This window comes from Aedes aegypti, chromosome 2 (assembly GCF_002204515.2).
Source record: "Aedes aegypti strain LVP_AGWG chromosome 2, AaegL5.0 Primary Assembly, whole genome shotgun sequence".
Classification (NCBI taxonomy): domain Eukaryota; kingdom Metazoa; phylum Arthropoda; class Insecta; order Diptera; family Culicidae; genus Aedes; species Aedes aegypti.
In genome coordinates, this window is record NC_035108.1 from 277,556,678 (window position 1) to 277,579,910 (window position 23,233).

General features: G+C 34.6%; 1 protein-coding gene across 2 annotated transcripts in view; it reads left to right on the forward strand.

Moving 5' to 3' along the window:
- Positions 1–708: 708 nt before the first annotated feature.
- LOC5578593 overlaps positions 709–23,233 on the forward strand; it is a 230,297-nt gene continuing 207,772 nt past the window's right edge. The window contains exons 1-2 of one of the 2 annotated variants that reach the window (XM_021845158.1): positions 709–805; positions 13,353–13,536. In XM_021845158.1, coding sequence (XP_021700850.1) covers positions 13,407–13,536 — 130 coding nt within the window. In that variant the 5' untranslated portion in view covers positions 709–805; positions 13,353–13,406. Of the gene's footprint in view, positions 979–13,352; positions 13,537–23,233 lie in introns of both variants that reach the window. The other variant, XM_021845157.1, reaches the window with a different exon arrangement.

Here is a 23,233-nt window from a genome sequence, read left to right on the forward strand (position 1 = left end):
AAACGATAGATTCAATTGCGAAACATGAGAAGCAATCGATATGTATCCAAATATATAATTTAAAAAAAATCTTATAGACTTAATGGTAATTAACATGTTAATGAAATTTAATAAAAACTTTTGTAGGTAAAGTTTTTCGAACACATCCCGTTAACGAAATCCAGAACTGAGGTTACAGCACAAAATAGGGAAATTATATCTTCGGATACTTGCATAAAAGTATCCAGAAGTGACATACAAGCTATCACGAAACCGAAGCTTTTTCGAGCTTTCAATACTCTCACCCCATTCTTCTCCATAAGTGCCAATTTCCTTCTCCGTTTTCCACAAATTTTCCGCATTATCAAGCACATCTGTTTTTTTATCACTTACTCGTATCTGCACCCCCTACACATTGGACAAACTAAAAGCGCGCGTACATGATGATAACGTTGTTGGTCGAATAGTTGAGTTTGGTGGACTTTTTGAGGACATCTTCCTTCGTTTACCTTCAATGTTAGTCCACTTGATTTCGATGAGGACGGCTTAGTTTAGTTGCATCCCTCGGAAGATGCTTCCGAAGGACTTTGCTCTACTGATTTTTTTGTCCGTTGGTCCTCGGTCTGAGTGTGTATGCGTAGGGCTGTACTAATCTCGGTGGGGTTCGATTAGATGGATAGCCGAAGTGTGGGAGTCGTTGGGGGGCATGGGCCTCTGTCTGCTATATAGAAAAGGAAAACGCGTTGTGGAAAACGGTTCAGTTGTTCGGTGCATTTCCACCAGTTGACATCTCACAGCGGAAGCCGGAGCTGTGTTTCTACCAAAGGTTCGGGATTACTTATCTGCCTGCTGTCGGGCCGGGGGTTCTGTGCCTCTAACCCGGAGTTCTCAGTTTGTGTCTAGTGGAACTTTTTCGAAAGGAGTCTTGAATATTGTGTTGTGTCTTTGGTGTTTGGTGGAGGTGGCGGCCAGTGGCCCCCAGTTAAAGTGATCTTACATGTGAGGATGGATAGCTTTCCTATTTTGCTTTCGATGTTGAGTATCGCTGTTTTATGATTTCGGCTTTCCAAAAGCAAATATGCAACAAGTGTGACTTCGAGTGGAAACGGTTGATGATATTCAGTGTGGCGACCAGGAAGTGATTTCAACGTGATTCCTGTTGGTTTTAGCGAACATTATCGAGTGTCTATCTGAAAATGAATGCATGATGACATGATGAGCAAGCATGATTTCTTTGATGTTGCAAATTAGTTTAACAAAGTTAAGCGAACAATTTAGATATTAGAGTGCCACCGGGTTTTGCGTGCTAGCGAAGTGTTGAGAGAAAAGTGATCACATGGCCTATGTTATAAAGAATGCAACTAATTCTAGTGAAAAAAGGATTTTTAATATTGACACATATAGTGAGCTGTTCGGTAATCTAATCCGCACGGTTTTTAAATTAATTAACGCGTGGTAAAGATGGATAAATTATGGGTGAAATTTTGAGTGTTTTTAAACGGAGTAAAAGGATTTTTATGCGCCGAATTTCAGAAATAAAATTGCACGGCGAGCCAAAGAATTTTCAACTTTTCTGTTAAAATTAATAAAAAAAGTTATTTTTTTTTGTTGAAAAATAAGTAAGGATTCATTAAGAATCCCTCTTAGTATTCAATTATGATTTTGCGAGGGAGTTTTGTTCAATATTACTTCAGTTTTTCGTTCAAGAATCATGAAAAATCCTGCCCTTAATTTTATATTGGAATCAAGTCAACGATGTTATAAATCACCTACTCAGAATGTTTGCACAATCCCACCCAACATCATTTGGAAAATTTTGCCTAGGGTTATGTGAGAATCCTGCGTGACAATTTGCCTAGCTTTAATATAGGATTCCGCAAAAAATGTTTCTAGAATACACCTCAGAATTTTTATAATAAAATTATAGTACTGGAATCTATGAAACATCTCTCCAGGATTTTATATAAATCCGGAGTTTGGTAAGAAATCCACTCAGAAATATTTGGAAACTCTGCCCAGAGTTTAGTGAAAATTTTATTTTGACAATTCGGAGAAATCCTGCCAACGGTTTTGTGAGAATTTCGCCCAAGTTTTATATAAAATCAATGTACATAATTTTGTAAGAATCAAGCCTTTGCAGTGATATTCTGTTCAGTTTATCTTATCATATATTGATGAAAGTCATGACAGAATGTTCTTGTGATCCTAATCAAATTACTCTTATGATTAAAAAAGTGTCGTTTCTCATTACGACTCTAGCACGCATGATTTATATGTGAGATAATTTGACTTCAAAATAGTTTGCTACCAAATTTTACAGTATTTTTTTTAGTTTGAAATTGAATCATTTTGGATCATTAATGAAATCAAGTAAATTTAGAAAAAGAAAACTAAATCACCTTACTGAAATATTAGCTTGAAATTCAATCAAAAGTTTCTATAATGATCCTTGGTACCGTAATCCGGGGTAACATTGATCAGTTTTATAGATATTTCCTATATGTTTCGCTTGAAAATGCGAGAATTGCTAGTTTTATATTTTTAGAACAAGTACTGGCACCTACCGCTCGTGACTACATACTGTATTTTGTGTTTTGAAAAATTTAAGCATGTTGAGAAAAATGTTTAAAGTGATTTTTTGATTTTGCTGATATGGGGTAACATTGATCACTCATGTAAATAACGTTCGGTAACATTGAAAATGTCGTTACTTACTTAAATCATGGGCCCTGAAGCCGAATAGGAAGGCCAAACTCTCACAAGTCATTCAGTTTTTGAGTTATTTTAAAATCAAAAACACCTTGAACCGCGAAATACGCCTAAAGGTAGGCAATTTCCTAAGGGAATTCTACATTCTTAATACTATTTTGTTAATGTTGCCTAATTGAACATAGTTAAGAAAGTTTTAACAACGGAATTGTTTCCGCCGCTGCCATTTTTTAATAAATATCGCAATCTGTTAATATCGTTTGCAGAACTCATGTGAGACATGAATCTTCGGTAGCGTCATTCATAATAACATAAATCATTGTATCGAAAATTTGACAAATTTGCGTATGAACTCAACGCAATTTTCGTAAAAACCTTAATTTTATTTAGCTTATGAATATGAGAGAGAGAAACACCATTCATGCTTCGAAAATGTTTCATCAATAATTGTTGATTCGATGTCTTTACGAGATGAGTCAATACGATCAATGTAGCCCCGCTGATCAATGTTACCCCGGATTACGGTATGTTCTAACTTTAAATAAGTATTAAATAGTCAACAGGTCAGATATGAGAATAGAATATGGTAATTTTGTTAGTTTGGCAGTGAAAATCTGGATATTTTTGCACTCGTCTTGAAGTTTTTCATTTTTTATTTTCAAAACAAGAAGAGGAAACTGGGCAGACTTGGTCCCTGTGAAGACTTAATCCCGCCTATTTTTTTCGGAATTTAAAACAGTTTTATTCCATGTAATGTTATCCAATACATAGCCTCGCCTTTAAAAATCGTCTAAAAATACCGTTGGAAAGCTTGGAACAGTAGGATCTTAGTGTATACTTAAATCAAAACCGACCAAAATGGCACTTACCTTAAAATAAAATTCAATAGAGATTTTTTGAGTGGCTAAGAAACATCTTAGCCATTTCGCTTAAATTTTTTAAATTAAATAAATTATTAATTCATTAAAATATTTAGAACTTGAAGATTTAAATTATTGAAATTAATCATTAAACGTACAGTTTTCTTATTCTATATGTGTTTCTGCCCATAACACTGCCCAACAAGGTTTTGTCTCCAGCCTCAAAATACCGCTTTTTTTTTAATTAAAGGTTGCTGAATCCATTGCCATTTTCAGAAATATCATAGCACGTCTAGTTTTTGATATATAGGCTGTTGAAAATGCTAAATTTAACTATTTCAGCCAACTTGTATGTAAATTTGCCAGCTTGTATGGTAATTTATCTACTTAATTTACTTCGGAACTCAAACTTCATGTATATAACAATACTTTTCCACAAAGTTTATAATATTTCCGACGTTCAGAAGTTATTTTTGTTGGTTTAGAAAAGTATTGTATTTTACCATATAAGAGAAACGAAGAATTTTGTATGGAGACTGCAAGCATGTTGAAAAAATCGGTTTAATCTAAATTTTACCGAGCAATTTCAACCGAATCATATCTGAAATGAAAACTTAAGTCCTATTTTGCATGCTTGGTGGATTAGAGCACAACAAATTTTGATGAATCATTGTTTAAATTTTATTTAAACATCACTAAAACCAGTGTTTTATGCAACTTTGGCGACCTGTAGCTAAAAATTGTGACGTGCTGTAACATTTCTGAGAACGGCATCAGATTCAGTAACCCTAAATCTACTAGAGACACATAAGTTGATCCTTGAGACACGCAAACATGTCATTTTTGTTACACTGTGTAATGGATTTGAAAGATATACAGTATTCGATACAAGATTTGCAACTTTTAGATTTTCCATACAAAATGATCAACTTTGTTAGGGCAGGTTTCAGTTATTCATAGACCGATTCGAATAAAATTTTCATAGCACATCAATCATAAGCTCAATTCCAACATATATTTTTTTTTCAATTACGAGATCAAAAGTTGTCGTTAGTTTTGACTTAAGGAAACTGTCTTGAGCAAACTAGTTCATGTTGCCTAAATCTAACACTTTGCTTAATACACCATAAAGATATTACCTCAATTTTTAAGTCATGTAAATTATTCAGATTTGTTAAAAACAACGCTTTAGGCATTTGAATTCGAGATTGGAAAAATTTCTCAAATTAAAAATTTCTTAGAAATTATTCAATCAAATCTTCAATTAATGTTTTGAAGCTGAATCATAATTTTATAACCCAAGTTTAATAAGTTAGACAAAAAATTTTGATAGGAAAAAAGAACTGTATGGTCACTTTTAGAACAGCGCTACACTTTTTACTGAAATTATTCAAAATGCTACGTCCACTAGTTGGGACCCTTCCCTCCCCTTCGTCACAAATCCGTGAAGCCCCCCCCCCCCCCCAACATGCTACGTCATTTATGGACGACCCCTAATGATAAAGGTTATTTCAAATTTGTTCCAATTTGCAATGATTTAATGCTCCTTGGGCTATTTTTGAAATGCATCCAAGAATTTAAGGGCACTTATGTGCGTCACTATGTCAATGGGTATCAATGGGCGCCACTATGTCCAGAAATTCGAGACAATTAGTCAACTAAAAGATCCCTCACCAAGCTGGAAATCGAACCCACCGTTACCACATCCTCAGAGATGGCCAAAAATTAAATAGCGAAGCAAAGTGAAAATGTAACTTTCTTTGCTAAAGTTGCCATTTTCGCATTCGTATATCGTGTGGCAGGTACGATGATACTCTATGCCCAGGGAAGTCAAGGAAATTTTCTTTACGAAAAGATCCTGGACCGACCGGAATTCGAACCCAGACACCTTCAGCATGGCTATGTTTTGTAGCCGCGGACTCTAACCACTAGGCTAAGGAAGGCCCCGTTTGCATGATGTACCGTGCAAATTAGCGGGGCCGCAGGGTACTATCAGGGCTTGATTTTTGCTCTAACTTATCTGACTCAAAGTTTTAAATCAGAATTTCAAAACTTCTGACAGAAGGTTTTTTTTAAATTATGGTTCGTGGTTTACGGCTTAACCAGCCGAGTGGAAGTTTAAACAATTACCGAAAAACTAAACATTACATATACTTTCCAATTGGATTAAATGGAGAAATTGATGTGAAATTTGAGAAAAAGTTACACGTATTCTCAACGAGAAGTGAACTCACGTCTCCTTTTTCACTATATGAACAGTGAGTCGTAAGTTAAATTCTCACCGAAAAGAGGTGTCACTTTTTCTCAAATTTCACATCAATTTGTTCATTTAATCCAATTGCAAAGTATATTTAATGTTCAGTTTAGCGGTAGATGTTAATTCTTACAGAAAGTTTAAGAGCTCAAACATATTAACGGTGTGCCAGAAACCGTTATTAACATAAAAAAATGTCCAAGAATTTTGCACCTACCATTCAAAAGATATAGCATTCAAGCATCTTCTCCGTGAATTTGAAAATATTCTAACGAGGGAATCCAAAGTAATCGTGTTTTGATGGTTTTGGGCTATGTTGCAAGGGATATTCACATGTTTCAAAATATTCGCTAACTGTGCATCATCATTGATTTGTAAACGAGCCATGTCACCATCAGCTTTGCATTAATCATTCAAAACATGTGATATCCAAGCGTCTTCTTATAAATTTATAATCATTTCGTCGAGAAAAACAGAAGTTATAGTGATTTGTTTATTTAGCATTATTTCTATGAAGTTTAAATAAGAGCTTCTTTTTATGGCTTTGTTATATTAACGTACAAAATTTACAAATAAAGATGTCCATAGGACTGCCATTCGGCATTCAAAAGTTATAGTATTCAAGCATCTTCGCAGCTAAATATTTTGAGAATACTTTATCAAGAGACAATATAACTAGAGTACTTTAAAGTTTCGGACCTATAATAAAGTAAATTTTGAGTTCTTACTAAGCACGTTCAATTAAAAGATCAAAACTACTAAATTCAGCAAATTCTTATCAATATGTTAATCAATGTGATTAAAGAGCCGCCCACTGCTGCTTCTCAGTTACACAGCGCAACAAAAATGACTTTTTTTGCGTATCTCAAGGATCAAACTATTTGTCTCTAGTAGATTCGGGGTTTCTGAATCTTATGCCGCTCTCAGAAATTTCCTAGAACGTCACAATTTTTAGCTACAGGTCGCCAAAGTTGTATAACACATTGGTTTTATTGATGTTTACCTAAAATTTAATATATTTTTTTAAAAGTATATTTTTTCAAACTTTTTTGTGATCTTATCCATCAAGCATGCAAAAGAGGACCTAAACTTTCATTTTAGATATATTTTGGTTGAAATTTCACAATTAAATTAAGATTAAACCGTTTTTTCAACATGCTTGCAGTCTTCATACAAAATTCCTCGTTTCTCTTATATGGCAAAATACAATACTATTCTAAACCATCATAAAATAACTCTTCCACATCAAAAGTACAATAAACTTTGATGATAAGTATTGTTATACACATGAAGTTTGAATTCTGTGGCAAATTAAGCAAATAAATTGCCTTACAAGCTGGAAAACTTGCGTGCAAGTTGGCTGAAATAGTCAATTTTTGCGTTTTCAACAACCAATATCTCAAAAACTAGACGTGCTATGATATTTCTGTAAGCGGCAATGGATTCAACAACCCTTAATTAAGTAAATAGAGGTATTTTGATGCTGGAAACAAAAACGTGTTCCGCAGTGTTACTAAACGAGAAACTATACTTGCACAATGAATCAACGGATGCCACGGTGTGCCAGAAACCGATATTAACGCAAAAAATGTCCAAGAACTTGGCAGCCCATTCGAAAGATATAGCATTCAAGCATCTTCTCCGTAAATTTGAAAATATTCTTACGCGGAAAAGTTATCGTTATTTGAAGGATTTGAGATATTTTGCAAGGGATTTATACATACTTCACCATTTCCCCCCCCAGTGCATCATTATTAATTTGTAAACTAGTCAACTAGCCAAGTGCTTAATGTAAAGCTGATGGTTACTTGGCTAGTTTGCAAATTAATAATGATGCACTGGTGGGGAAAATGGAAAAGTACAGTATTGGACAAAACTTTTTCGATTTTCCATACAAAATGACCAGCTTTGGTAAGCTAGATCTGAGTTATTTATGGACTGATTTGAGTGAAATTTTCACAGAACATCAGATATAACTTGCATTTTAACATATATTTTTGAATAATTTTTCCAATCACGAGTTTATAAGTTATAACGGTTTATTTAAAGTGTAATTTCCGACGAAAAATTCAAACCCATTTATCTCAAACTCTGATAGCTCTACACAAAAACTGTCTTCAGCAAACTTGTTCATCTCGTTAAAATCTACAGCTTTGCTGAAGATACCATGAAGCTATTCCTTCAATATGTTTAGTTATGTCATTTACAAAAAATCGTCTAAATATTCACTTCAGTCAAACCAGGTCCGTCCCACTCGGGCTCAGATTGGGTACCACTTCTAGTACTGCATTTGGTCCCTCGGTAGTGCAAAAGGTACCCAAGCTTGACAGATCGCAGTACACTTTTCACGGCATTCTAGATTACCTTATGAGCCATAAAATTTTGTGCAACTGCAAGGGACATGGAGGTCTTTAATTTGTCTTTGGTCAAACCGTTACTGCTTTTGAATTTGTGATTGGAAAAATCACTCAAAAATATATGTTAAAATTAAAGTTATGTTTGATGTTCTGCCAAAATTTCATTCAAATCGGTCCATAAATAACTGAGATATAGTTTACCAAGTTATACTGTTCCATATGGTATGCCCTCTTCAATATCTAATGCAATTTCTCTTGCCGTTCCCTTACGGTTCCTATCCATCTAGCATTCATTGCTTTCTTCGCAATGTTCCCTCTTACTTCGAGCAAAACAGACATATATGCCGGTAAACAAATTGAATGTTATTATCATGGTCTGTCAAAAACTACTGTTTATGTACGAAACGGTACTTAGCTTAGTGGTTTATTTTTGTTTTGCAAAATAATCCTATAGGGTGTCTCAGAAAGTATGGGCACGACTTTACCATACTGCCATTTCAGTCTCGGTGCAGATTAAATTCTGATTTTCACACATTTTATTCTTGCATTTATCAAGATCTGGGCTATGGCCCAGATAGCCGTAGCGGTAAACGCGCAGCTATTCAGCAAGACCAAGCTGAGGGTTGTGGGTTCGAATCTCACCGGTGGAGGATCTTTTCGGGTTGGAAATTTTCTCGACTTCCCAGGGCATAGAGTATCTTCGTACCTGCCACACAATATACGCATGCGAAAATGGTCATTGGCACAGTAAGCTCTCAGTTAATAACTGTGGAAGTGCTCATAAGAACACTAAGCTGAGAAGCAGGCTCTGTCCCAGTGGGGACGTACGTCAGAAAGAAGATTATGAATTTTGAGCGATTTTTCTTGAATTTTCTTGAACTCATCACAATGAAGGCTTTTGATAAATATATTAACCCAAGATCGGTCGCATGCGTGTACTGAGTACATGCACCCTGAAAAAAGTTCGCGAATGCGCGACCGCTCTTGAGTTAATTACTTCTTAAGTTCCAACAAATCACAAAAGTAGGGTCTGTGCTGGCTGGATAGGAAATGATTTTTTTAAATATACAATATAAAAAGTTATTTTATCAAACAAAATTTTCACAAGCAGCATTTTAAATGCCCCAAAAAACAAATACAAATATATAGAAATATTTATTTGTTTGAAAAAATATTGTGATTCTCGTTGCCCATACCTTCTGGAACACCCTATATATTTCTAATGGCTATGAATATTTTTTAAACAACTTTTTAATAATTATTGATAAAGCATCGGTTATGCTTGTAGCTGATTACTGTTTTTATATTAGCAATTTGAACTTTGATATGCATTCAGAACTCAACGCGATATTTGGTCAATTTTTTGAAAATTTGGCTGTACCTCTTTTGTACTGCTTATTTATTGCTGAACAATGTGTTTATTAATCGTTATTTTGGCCTTTTTCGATGCAACTGTTCAATTAAAAATATATCGATGGTGAATATGGATTTTATATGATACTAATTCAGCACCTAAACATGGTGTTTTAAACATTTGGAAATAGCTGAAGTGCGAAGTATGTTAAACTTTTGTTCATCTTCGAATATCCCTTCATACACATATATTTGTTTAGTCGAAAATTGACTTTTTAATTGGAGGAAACATATCTTGTTCAGCTCATTAGTAAAACAATCTTGACTAGTCAAATGAGAATCATTGGAAACGTTTAATACCTTACCTTACCAGTCAGGCTAAGGCCTGGGTGGCCTCTGCTGTACGTAGGAGACGTCTCCATTCGACTCGGTCCATGGCTGCCCGTCGCCAGCCACGCATTCTGCGAAGGGTCCGTAGATCGTCCTCAACTTGATCGACCCATCATGCTCGCTGCGCACCACGTCGTCTTGTGCCGGTCGGATTGTTTTCGAGAACCATTTTCACCGGGTTGGTATCCGACATTCTGGTGACATGCCCGGCCTACCGCAGCCTCCCAATTTTTGCGAGGTGGACAATGGTTAATTCTCCCAGCAGCTGGTGCAATTCATGGTTCATCCGCCTTCTCCACGTTCCGTCTTCCATCTGCACTCCGCCGTAGATGGTCCGCAACACCTTCCGTTCGAAAACACCAAGGGCGCGTTGATCCTCTGCACGTAGGGTCCATGTTTCGTGCCCATAGAGGAGTACCGGTCTAATCAGCGTCTTGTAGATGGTCAACTTCGTGCGATGGCGAACTTTGCTCGATCGGAGCGTTCTGCGGAGTCCATAGTAGGCACGATTTCCAGCAACGATGCGTCTCTGGATTTCTCTGCTGGTGTCGTTGTCGGCGGTCATCAGTGAGCCCAAGTACACGAATTCTTCGACAACCTCGATTTCATCACCGTCAATATGAACTCGAGGTGGGGGGCGTGCCGTGTCTTCTCTTGAGCCCCTCGCTATCATGTACTTCGTCTTTGACACATTGATGTTCAGTCCGATTCGCCTAGCTTCAGTCCTTAGTCGGATGTACGTGTCCGCCATCGTCTCAAAGTTGCGTGCAACAATATCAATGTCGTCGGCGAAACCAAGTAACTGAACGGACTTTCTGAAAATCGTGCAACTCGTGTCTATCCCCGCTCTTCTTATCACACCCTCTAAAGCAATGTTGAACAGTAAACACGAAAGGCTATCACCTTGCCGTAACCCTCTGCGAGATTCGAAGGGACTCGAGAGTGTCCCTGATACTCGGACTACGCACATCACTCGCTCCATCGTCGTCGTCGGAAACGTTTAATAAGTGGTGATTTAACTTTTATTCATTCCTATGCATTGCGCAGAACATTGATTTAAGTTTTTTTTTAAAGAACATCTTTTCAGCTCCTTATGAGCCGAAATTTTTATTCACTTGTCATTACTATTACTAAACAATGGTTAAATATGTGTGTTTATTTGTAGCTTCGAATTGCTTGTAATCAAAGGTCTTTTGTTTTACTTATAACAAATATGTTTCCTTTGGGGTGGCGAATACTGGTACACCTTCCCTATTTTATGCATTAAAATACCGAGTTTATAGCAAAAATCATCTACAGAAACGTTTTAATTGAAACAAACATGACATACACCATTGTACATCTATAAGTATTTGCATAAAATTATATTTTGTGTTTTATGTTTCGACATTGATTTCAACACAAATTAATCAATTTTGTAACAAATAGATAAAAATATTTCTTACAACATCGAATCAATAAAACAAGAATAGCTCTGATATGAAGTGCCATACTTAAACTCTTTACTTTTGCATCCGTTTTGACTAACTGATTTATTTATTTATTTATTTATTTTAACTAAAATGTTGAAAGAGGGAAAACCCCTTTGCGCGATTTCTTAGTGAAATCTTTCTTAAAGAGGTACAAAATCTTTTCAATACGTTATAATAAATGTCTTATTAACTAAAGGCTCACACGGATTGAACCATAACAGAGCCAGAATCTTGACAAATCCAAAATACTCATTCATTTTTTTTTTTTTTTGAGAGATGGTTTAATCTTCAAATCTGAAAAGAAAAAAAGGGCAGAAAAAAAATCAAACGGAATATGATATCTCATATAAATATTTATATAATAATTTCATTGCATGAATATATTTTCTTCCAAGGATATCACGAAGAGATGAAGGATTAGTATGATATTAAGTTTCCAAACCACTAATAAATTTGCTTCTAGCAACAGTATATCTGGAGCATACAAATACTATATGATCAATATTTTCATAAAATTCTCTATAATTGGCTAACTGATTAACAGAAATTGTTTCGTTAGGTAAGTTGTGCGTCCCGCACTATCACCCCGTTTATGGTTCAACAAATATGGAAAACTCTCGCTTTTCGCACAGGTCAACAGAAAAGATTTGTGTGCATAAACAAGTTGCATGGAACTGCAAATTTTATTTTTGCATCGCATATTTATTAGGAGGAGATCCCCCAGTACCGGACAGCATCCAATATCAGACACCGTCGAAAATTTGAGATGTCATGGTCCAATCATGATGGTGTATTTTAAGAAAAGGAAGCTATTTTGGAGACTAACAACAAGAGAGAACAACACATCCTAGAAATATGTACGTCTGAATGAAAAAAATAAGGTGTTTGAAAACCGATAAAACAAAATACATACGTAACGCCTCGATGTAAAGTATGAATGTATTGTGTACCATATTTGAGCTAAACATGGTCAAACTACAATTTTGGTCTAGCACCTCCTGTCACCCAGTTTCGGTCAGCTTAATGTGTTGAATGATATCTTTGTAATTTTGGTACCAGTGTCTCAAAATACATTAATTTTTCATGAGTTTCATCGATCATGGTATCAAATATGCAAAAAATATAAGAGGAATGAAAAATCTGAACAAAACGCAAAATCTGCTCCTCTTCATCATTTTTTCATAAGGTTTTTTGATGGACGACTTGCAGACTAAGTGAAAATCAAATTACTGCTGTGAATGTTACAAATGCATTGAACTGACAATGAAATACTATTGCTGGAGTAAACACATTCAATGATGTTCAAATTTGCAGAATTGAGGCATTTCCGGATTGCGTCCGGTATTGGGGTCAACTTTCAAGATTGGTCAATTTGGTACTACCATAAATCATCAAAATGTTTTCAAATAATAATATTATCAAATTTATTTTTGTACACTACAAAAATGATAAGTTTTATCATAAATGGGCATCAAATCACATAAAATCAATGACTTTTGAATTATGAACTAAGCGGCTTAGGTGTCCAGTACTGGGAGATCTCCCGCTATTACGATAAAAAAATCAATGTGTGTGGGAGGCGGAAGTAAAAGTTCGAAAGCCAGAACGCAAATTTGCGTTAGAGCCAATTTATTCTATTTTAGCCTCGACTGAACTCGAATTTGGATAGCATATCTTTTATGAAATATACAGAGCACACAACAACAATGGAAACTTTTCAAAATTATCAGAATTCAGTTTAGAACACCAACCATAATCTGATCTGGCAATGTAAATATAATGAAACTTATTAACAACCGTTTCCACCCTCACACGCGTGCCTTCGTCGTTTAGTTTTGAGTGAGTCTCAGGTTTTGAGTTGATGTTGTCCGTCATAGCATGTGAACTCAGCTTAGAAGACAAGCATAATTGTTCAAATATCCCAACTGCTTCAACAACAACTAATCATGTTTCAATCTACGTTTGCTTTTGACCACAGGGTGAAGTGGAAAAATATCAAGAACCAAATTGACTCCCTACGCTTTCAGTGAAAATGAAATCCAGCATCAAAATTGCGCTCCCACCGGGCCAGCAGTGGGTAATGCTGCTCGGTTTGGCCATTTCCGCAGTGGCGGTCGGATCTGTTCCCACATCAGTCCTCACCAATGTCAAGGAAGCGAACGGTAAGTACCATTATCCTGTGATGTGTCAGTGTTAGGAATCGATTTGGCGTCCTTTCTCTTGCTGTTGGGTTGTCTTTTGGCAATCGATGAATCTCAGTCGGTGGGTATCACATTAGGAATGGAACTTTTTATTCAATTTAGTCATTAGGTTGTTCATTAGCAGAAAAGAAGAACGCGGGAAATCCATAGGATATAAAATTGTAGAGGGGAGAGTGGTACAGATTGCTTTTGAAGAATTTGTTACCCAGACGTTCATGTATGTAATGCATACTTACCAACAACTTTGAATATTAAAGTTCACCCCAGAGAATGATGTTAAAATTTTCGGGTTTGGTATCACAATATTGCAATGGCGTATCTGCAGTCTGCACTGATCGATTCCTACTAGACAATCAGAATGTACAGGAATGTACGAAAGGTACCATGGGGTAAGTGGATATAGAAAAATCAATAGTCAACTTCATTGTTATGTGCAGCTAACGTGAATAATGTAATTCAAACTTTTTTCTGTGGATAACAAATGAGGGACTAATATACTTCAAATCGTCATTTATTTCGATTTTTATGATTGTTATGTATTGAGTACGAGAGACTTGAAAGTTTGAGCCAAATTTACCATGGTGGGGTAAGTGGCAGCAATAAAAAAAATCTGTTCTCTAAACAAATGTAGTGTAATTATGTACAGTAAGAATGATATTACTCTTGTTCTTGTTATTAGTGCTAGTAATGTTACATTTTAATACTTTAAAATTAAAAAGTATCTTTATTTAATCAAAACATAATGAAAAATTTGTAAACATTAGTTCACACTAATTCGAACCAAAAATAAACATTGTAACTAGAATAATTTGGAGAAATTTCATCCATTTATACACATAAGTTATACAGAAGTATTGTAGGATTATTCCTAACGATGTTTTCAAAAAACACTCGTAGTTATAAGTTACATTTACTTTCGAATAACAAACTTAAATCCTTTTAGTTATCCTTTTCTATTTATGAATATATTTGTATCATCTGTCTAGAACAATTTATATGGTCAAATAAGGTACGATACTATGCTTTCAATTGCAAAATTAATATATTTTGCTCTTTTGCAACTCAACTTAGATAAACCACGAAAAGTTTCGTGCGAATTTTGAAACTTTTATTCTGTTATATATTTTTTAAACCCCAAAAGTTAAAAAAAATTAGGTGGATTAATTCAAATCTTTTGAAACTTTTATTCTGTTATATATTTTTTTAAACTCCAAAAGTTAAAAAAAATTAGGTGGATTAATTCAAATCTTCTATGGTTAATTTGACAAATTTATGCTGGGAGAGGAAAAAATTAAAGGAAAACAACATTTGTAAATATTAAAACTTATTGAAGTTCTTGTAAGCAGTCTGCCAATAAATGATAATGATAATAATACTAAATTACTAATACATTAAAAAGTAGGGGTAAGTGTAGCATGTACAATATATCTGTGTTTATTTATAAAATTCCCATATTTTAACTGAAATGCTCACCATGTGTTGAAAAAAATAATAGTATTCGATTTTAGACAGAGATACGATGGATTTTTGATTGATAGAAAACTATTTTCAAATTAATTAATTTTTGAAGCTAACAAGTTTGCTTGTGTAAGTGTACGTGTAGTACCAATTTGCAATAGTATCAGTGTGGGCGTAAGAATATAGCCTAAAACGAAGAAATGATGCGAAAACATTCAACATATTCAAGTATTTATGCTTAATATTGACGAATGATCCACTTACCCTACTAATACACTTCCCCCACTGTACCTTATAACAGAATCATCTTTCGCATTATACGATGCTTCTTTGCAAAGATCCTGTATAATATGTAGTCAAAAGGCCTTGTACGTACAAAAGTGAAGGCGAAATATGTGCATATTTTATAGGATGAAAATCGGCATAAAATGCGAGTGTACAAAATTTATTGTGAACTAAATAATCTGTAATCTTATGCGACTAACTAACTTTTAATAACTGAAAGAAGTTTAAATTACATGTCGAAATTATTTTAATTGAAACGAAACACGAAAATAATACAGATTCGTTGTCTAGTTGAAAATTGCCAATAAGCAGATTAACAGAACCGTGATATTTTTTTTTTCAAACGAAAAATTGTTGAATCAAATACACAGGGATACACAATGAAACAAAATCAATTGAATTAACATTGATTTAGAATACAACAGTGACCTAGTGAAGATCATGAAAATCTTGTGTGTTCCAGACTGCGACAGGGAAAACGTAAAAGTGTTAGGATGAAGATTGAAAAAATATATAACAATCAACAGATTAAGATTGATCTACTACAATGCAGTTTATTTATTTATTTATTTCGTCAACTACAATGGCGCATTCGTTGCGTAACGTTAAAATTGGCAAATTTCGAGTCCCCCCCCCCCCTTCCTTCCGTAATGCTTTTTGTATGAAAAATTTAAAAATTAGGTATGAGCCGTAACGTTTGAGCCTACTCCCACACTTTCACTAGAGCGTTACGTAATTTGTGGATGGCGTCTTACAGGAAAACTATCTGAATGTCTAAATGATAGGAATTGTATTTGGCGTGACGTTTTGAAGTATGATTATAAAATATAGAAAAAAAACGATTATTTTAGTGTTGTCTGTTTGGGGAAAATAAATGAAAATTCAACGTATATTTTCTATGTCAATGACTTAGTCGCTTTACCATTGATTGATTTTTGTAATAACAATTTATGAAACGGTTTTGTTTCATCCACACTTGCACATATACCTTGAAAATGTAGGTAATCGTTTATCCAATTTATTTATTAACTTAACTTCAAACATGTCAGCAAGTGAATTGAATTTACTAGCTTTTAAAGTGATAAAAACGCTTTTTAATAAATGTAACCTAACTAAGCCTAAATAAAGCCAACTCTTCATAGCTCTATATTGAAGGGATCAATAAGTTGAGGAAATGTTGCGTTTTGTATCGCAAAATCAGTGCAGTTGCAATTCAATGGACAATCGTGGTAGCCATGATGACCAAAACGATTACGGCCTGCAGAAATGTTTTGCAAAACTATGAATATCTGTATGACACAGCTTCGATTTCTTTTTAAAAAGTGGATACAAATATTTTATAGCCATGCCATGAAAAACCGATCTAGTGGGTCATCAAATTCCGTGAAATTTTTTCTATTTTGTTTCTTATCCGAAATAAGGATACACGTGTTTTTGGATTTTTTGATTAGGGTAACCATTCCCGAAATAAGGTGACCAGAAAAAAACGTGACTTTGTAAAATTTTTATTTTTTCATAACTTTAAACGGTCCAATTTGACCGATTTTCAATATTCTTGGACGAAATGAAAGCTAAAGATTTTCAATCTGTTTTTTATGGAATGAAAGCTTAAGATTTCAACTTTTCAGAAAAAATATAAAACTGAAAAAAATTACATGAAAGTATATAAAAATTTATAGTTTGTTAGACTTTTTTTTAGTTTTTTTGTGTTTTATTTTGATTTTGGGACTAAAGTTCTATTTTTTTCTAGAAACTTCAGGAAATTTTACGTATCCCCTCATATTTTTTACTTTTAAGAGTTTGGAAAATCAGTTTGACATTTTGATGATAAATGCAAACACAAACAGTATGCGTACCACTCGTACCGGCTAAGATACAATGTTTGGGCCGATTGTTAGCAAACATCGAGAGCCCAATTTTAATTAAAGGATATTGCTTTTTGAATATGGCGTATGCCTCTTGAAAATTACAAAAAACTAGTCTACGTTGTACATAAACTTTACCATCTTCGACAGATTTATTATGTAGTCCCGTTTTTCAGGACATGCGTGGCTTATCTCATTGCTTTCGTAGAACTATCTGACCAGGGTAAGTGTTTCTTCAGCCATAGATGCCCTAGTCAATTTTTTGACGGATTTTGACATACCCCTTTCCCTTTTATGGAGTTCCTTTTCAGCAAAATGCTGAGAAACATCGAATTCCTTCCTTATCCTATAAGCTGTCCAATCATTGTCAATGTAGTAAGAATCCTGTATTTCTCGTCTCTATCACGCGTAACCATGATTTTTTCTTTGGGCTGAAGAATGATGTCGAGGATGCTTGAAAAAGATTGGATTCAATTGACTCAGCACTTCTCGAATAATGTCTCCTCAAATAAGTTAGAAAAATAAAGCAAAATTAAAATCTTTTCCAAATTTTAATCCTACAGTTATAAAATATATCTCAATATGAATACAAAATTCTTACCTTGGCTACTACATGCAGCTATTTCAGGGAACATCGAGCAATCTCCTTTGGTTTCACTCTCTCCATTAGTGGTAACAACATTTTGGGATGGTCCAGGAATACAAGTTTGATTAGGATTATATAGCTTCATGTACCAGGTTTTACATATGTAAGAAGATTTGTCATTGAGCTCATTTTTTTAATTATGGCATGGTCTTGTAAGCTATGATTTATAGCCCTGGCAAACTCCCGTTTGAACAACAATTCACACTTGCCACACTTATATTGTATTATGTAGAATGTTCAACTTAACACTTTTGCTTTGTAAAAAAAAAATGATATTTCCTTCAACAACTTCAAAACTATATGTTATCTTATACCATACCCATATCATGTATCGCACCGTACCTATTACAATGTATAGTGCCGTATATCTATCTGAACCATTCAACTCTTGAATGATTGAACTAAAAATATGAAAAGAAAGCTGCATGAGGTACCAGGTATTGAGGAAAAACCCCTTAATGTTTGATGTCTGATTGCGGGATACCTGATTTTAAAATTTCAAAAAAAAAAAAAAATATATATCTCAAAAACTATACGTTTACGTTAAATTTTCTGAAGTTTCTAGACAAAATGAGAACAGTATACCCTCTTTGGTCCCAGAACCAAAAAAAAACCCAAAAAAATCTTAAAACATTCTAAAAAACAAGAATTTTTTTATTCATCTTCATGTAATTTTTTTTTTAGAGTTTTATTTTTTTTTTGAGAATTTGAAATCTTAAGCTTTCATTCCATAAAAAAGATTGAAAATCGGTTCAAAAGTTATGATTTTTTTAAAATCAAAAATCTAATGCGCTGAGACCTACAGTGTGTGCCTATAAAAAATGACTGATTGTTCATTAAAAAAAATACATCTCAAAAATTAAAAACACACATCGCTGAAAATTCGACAGTAAACTTATTTGCCTAACTTCAAAACATAACTAATTATCTGCATTTGAAATGAAAAGCTGCAAGTTTACCACTATGCTGCCCATACTCGCAATACAGTCCCATTAGGAAAATCATCATGTCGAGAAAAACGCATCTGAACATCATTGAAAAAGGTTTCGTAATGCCGCTGCTGGGAGCAGAAAAATCTGATGGGATTACTTGACACATTATCAATACAATATAATAAAATGTTCAACAACTAGAATATTGTTAATGCGATTGTTTACAATGTACAAATCCAAGATACTAGCTAGTGGGACACGTTATCCGAGTACTTTTCTCACCAAATTCAAATATACCCGCATATCAGTCCCATTATTAGGGGCTCGCTTACTTTGTTATCGCGCACCTTGACACATTTATTGACAAGTTTACTACAGATTCCAAGGCACTTTTCCTTTTGCTACCGTTAGTGCCCTCAACTTTCAATTTCAATTGTTCCTACAAAATATTAAACTATACTGTGGTAGTAGTGACAGTACTGGAGACATTCCTGGGTTTGCTGGAAGCGTTCCGCCCGGCCAATAAGAAAAGTATTTTGGATTCACCTGCAGCAGCTTTATATTGGATTTGAAACATAGATGCTTCAGCGAGCATGTTTTGGTTAGTCTGATTTCGGCACAGCTGTTGGACATTCCTTAGATATGCATAATGCTGACATCTTATTTCTTCTCATTAGATATCGCTAACACACAGTTTGACAAGTCTACGATACCAGTTGTGATGCGCGTATTCCCAAAAAGCTTTCCCCTTCATGTCGTTGGAAGATGAACCTACCGGAGATTTCATTCAAAATTGGTTAGAGGACGAGAATAATGACAGCTTTAGGCTTGCCTTGGAGGGAAGCTATTTATTTAATTTTTTGTTTATCCTCTAGGTTAACATTTACCTAGATGTTGCTATCATTAATCGCACCAGATACATTCTGAGAAAGAATCAAGTCATGTCAAACAAGAACAATATTTTTATAGAATAAAGATGGTTTAAAACACTGTCATTTTAAGTATTCCTTTTTCTTATCGGATGAAAACTAAGATGCGAAAAAAAAAAACAAAAATCATAATAGAAATAAGTTTGCTTGAATTTCATTGTAATCTAGTAGTGGGACTGTTATGCGGGTACTTTCAATATGGGACTCACATTGGTATTTTTTTCGTATTTTATCCATACAAAAACACAATTTTGAGTACGATACCAAGAAGTACACTAATAATTAACATGATTCATGAAGAAAACTCAAAAGTGATGAAAATTCAAATGGGACTGTTATGCGAGTATGGGCAGTATGGTTGTCTTGATCTCACGAACACAATATCATTTTTTTTGTTTAGAGAGACTTTACCCAGAAGGGGCATTAGTCTCTATTCACATCATTACAACAAATAATTTTATGAGATTTCTGGTTTTCTGGGTAAACAATTGTGGTAAACATGAAAAATCAGAATCATTTAGTTTCTGCTCATAGCATCATAATAAATTCACTGATAGTTGCGAATATTCCCCGCACGGCTGTGTCCAAAATTAAAACTAACATTGCCAAAGGCTGAAAATAATAGCTGGGCCCTGCCGTCGTATCGACATCAAACCACATTCCACAAATTTTTCGCTAGCTGGAGCAACGCATCCTAAACATAGCGTATTCCCGAACCTGCCAGGCAGTTATAAGGCATCCAAACCATCGTCACCAACCACATATATGCCGGTTGTGATGTTATTTTTAAATTTATCGCTTCGAGGACACTAGGGAGGAACATGAGATGAGCTTTCCCCCGAATCGTGATCATAATATTAACCAAAAAGACGTTCAAGACTGTTACTGACTGCCACCTGCGAAGATTTAAAGACACCATCCTCCGCTGATGACTGATGGGACATGGGGATGCCGTGTTTGCAATAGGGCTCAGATGACAACCGAAACACATCGCGGCTTAGCTAACGGATGAGGATGATGATGATCTCTCGAGGCGAATCGGGTGAGTCACGGTGTATCGATGGGGTACCGGGTGCCACTATGGGTAGTTTCCATATAGTATGGTGGCCAAAAATATTTCGATCATCGATTTTGGTCAAATGTTCAGTCATTTGAAACTTGCAAAAAACCTCACATTTTATTTCTATCGGACCACGTTTCGGCTCACGGGATACCTTCCGTTTGCAACTTTGACTTACAGATTTGTTTAAGCCCATAGTGGGTGCCCTCTTTCCCCTGGAATTCAACGGAAAACCGAACAGAAGGAAAATGTTTCGTTGATCCTTTTCGGAAATACCAAACTTGAGATTTGTGCTACAGAATCTCGGATTGCACGGCGGTACAATGGTTCTTTATGGAAGCCAAGAGCGCGAGGGTTGTGAACCCATTATCAATGGCACATGACAGAGAAAAACGCGGCAAGTAAATTTCCAACTTCCGTCTGAAGGGAGGGGTGGGAGGACAGCTGGATATCGGATGCCGATACGAATTTAGATGGTTGAGAACATGTGACAGATTTGGATTGAAGCTTGAAAGACACTTATCGCAATAAATTTCGTCATTGTGGTTACACGTTTGAAGCCTATGGGATTTGGAGTTTAAAGCGGTGAAATCAAGTTGCACATTTTATAGATCAATAAATGGTGGAGACATGTTTCAGTTAAATGGAACAAACATATATGTTTCTTTTAATTTCTTTATTAGTATCATTTTAAACATCTCATTAATTTATTATATCTTCTTCAATAGACAACACTATCATCATAAATTGGTTAAACAAAATTAAGCTTTGATTAACATTTGGTTAACAACATATTACATTTCATTTGCCGTAGCAGTTCAGATTTTTGTCAGGTGATTTGATTTGGGGAATTTACTTTACCTAACTTAACCAAAATATATAACGCATTAATCGCGACAATAGAAGACTGCAACGAGTTTTGTCTAAAATTATTAATTATTTTGTCATTTGTTCCAATATTTCAACATTGGATATTCTATGTAACTCATTAGTACGCTACCATGGAGGAAGCTTTAGAATCATTTTCAAAATTTTATTTTGTATCCTCTGCAGAGCTTTCTTTCAGGTATTATAACAGTCCATATAGTTACAGCATACAACATGGCTGGCCTGAATATTTGTTTGAAAACCAAAAGCTTATTCTTAAGACAAAGTTTTGGTTTTCTATTAATAAGTGGATATAGACATTTAACATATTTTTTTACATTTAGCTTGATTTTTGAAAGTAAAAACTTTATCTAGCATGATCTCTAGATACTTAACTTCATCTAACCAATTTATTGGAACCCCCCTCATCGTGACAACTTATCTACTTGAAGGTTCCAAATAAAGTGATTTTGGTTTACGTGAGAATATTAAGGACTGTACATTTTATAAAATGGACACTTTGTTCACGCTATATCTTTTTATTTATTGATAAAATCGTAATCGGTTTTCTGTGCATCGTTCAACTATTATTCTTCAATGCTATGAAATTATAAGATCATAGAATAGGCTTTTAGTTGAAGAGCTAAATAGTTTTTCCAAAAACTTCTTGGAAAAGCTGTTTGTCAAAGTTTAACATTATTTTTCGATAAACAAAAATCCTAATATTTATGAACAAATTGTATGTTTGTATCCTTTACTTTTCTACGAGAGGTATAGCTTCAAAAAAAATAATTATATTCCACCATTCTCTGATTTTAGGTAACTTTAGTGATTTATCCATTTATGGCCAAATTTGCTGATACACCATCCTTTCTAAAAAGTCTCATACTTTTAAAATCATGTACGCAGATTTATCGATCGACAGCAAGTTGTAAACGTTTTTCTCCGAATATTTCAATTGGTTATCTCAGAATAACATAGTATGAATATAATATGTGGAAAATAAAATCGATTTTATCACAGCAGTGTTGCCAATTTTGATGATTGTCAATGTACTTGGAAAGGTCTTCTAAAAATAAAGTAAATGTTTTTCTATTCTGCTTTAAATGTGACGTGAGGACTAAATAAGTACTCTATGTTCCATATTCGTGTGAAGTTTAATTATTTTGGAGATTTTTTTATTACCACGACATTGTACAATACTATTCGAACGATGTACAGAAAACCGATTGAAATTTCATTGATAAATTAAAAAGATATAGCATGCACAAAGTGTCCACTTTATAAAATGAACAGTCCTTATTAGTTGATACTTGTTTTAATTATGAATCGTGGTTTACGGCCAACCAGCCGAGTGGAAGTTTAACAACTACCGAAAAGCTAAACATTACATATAATTTGCAATTGGATTAGATGGACAAATTGATGTGAAGATTTGCGAAAAAGTTACACGTCTTCTCAGTGAGAATCGAACTCACGACTCCCCGATCTCTAGTTGGGGCGCGTTAACCACTACGCCATGAGAGGACTCATGAACGCAGAAGTTAACCTGAATTCGATTTCAGCTCAATAATCACGTGGTCCTCTTTCGCAAAGTGCACCTCTTTCGGAAGAAT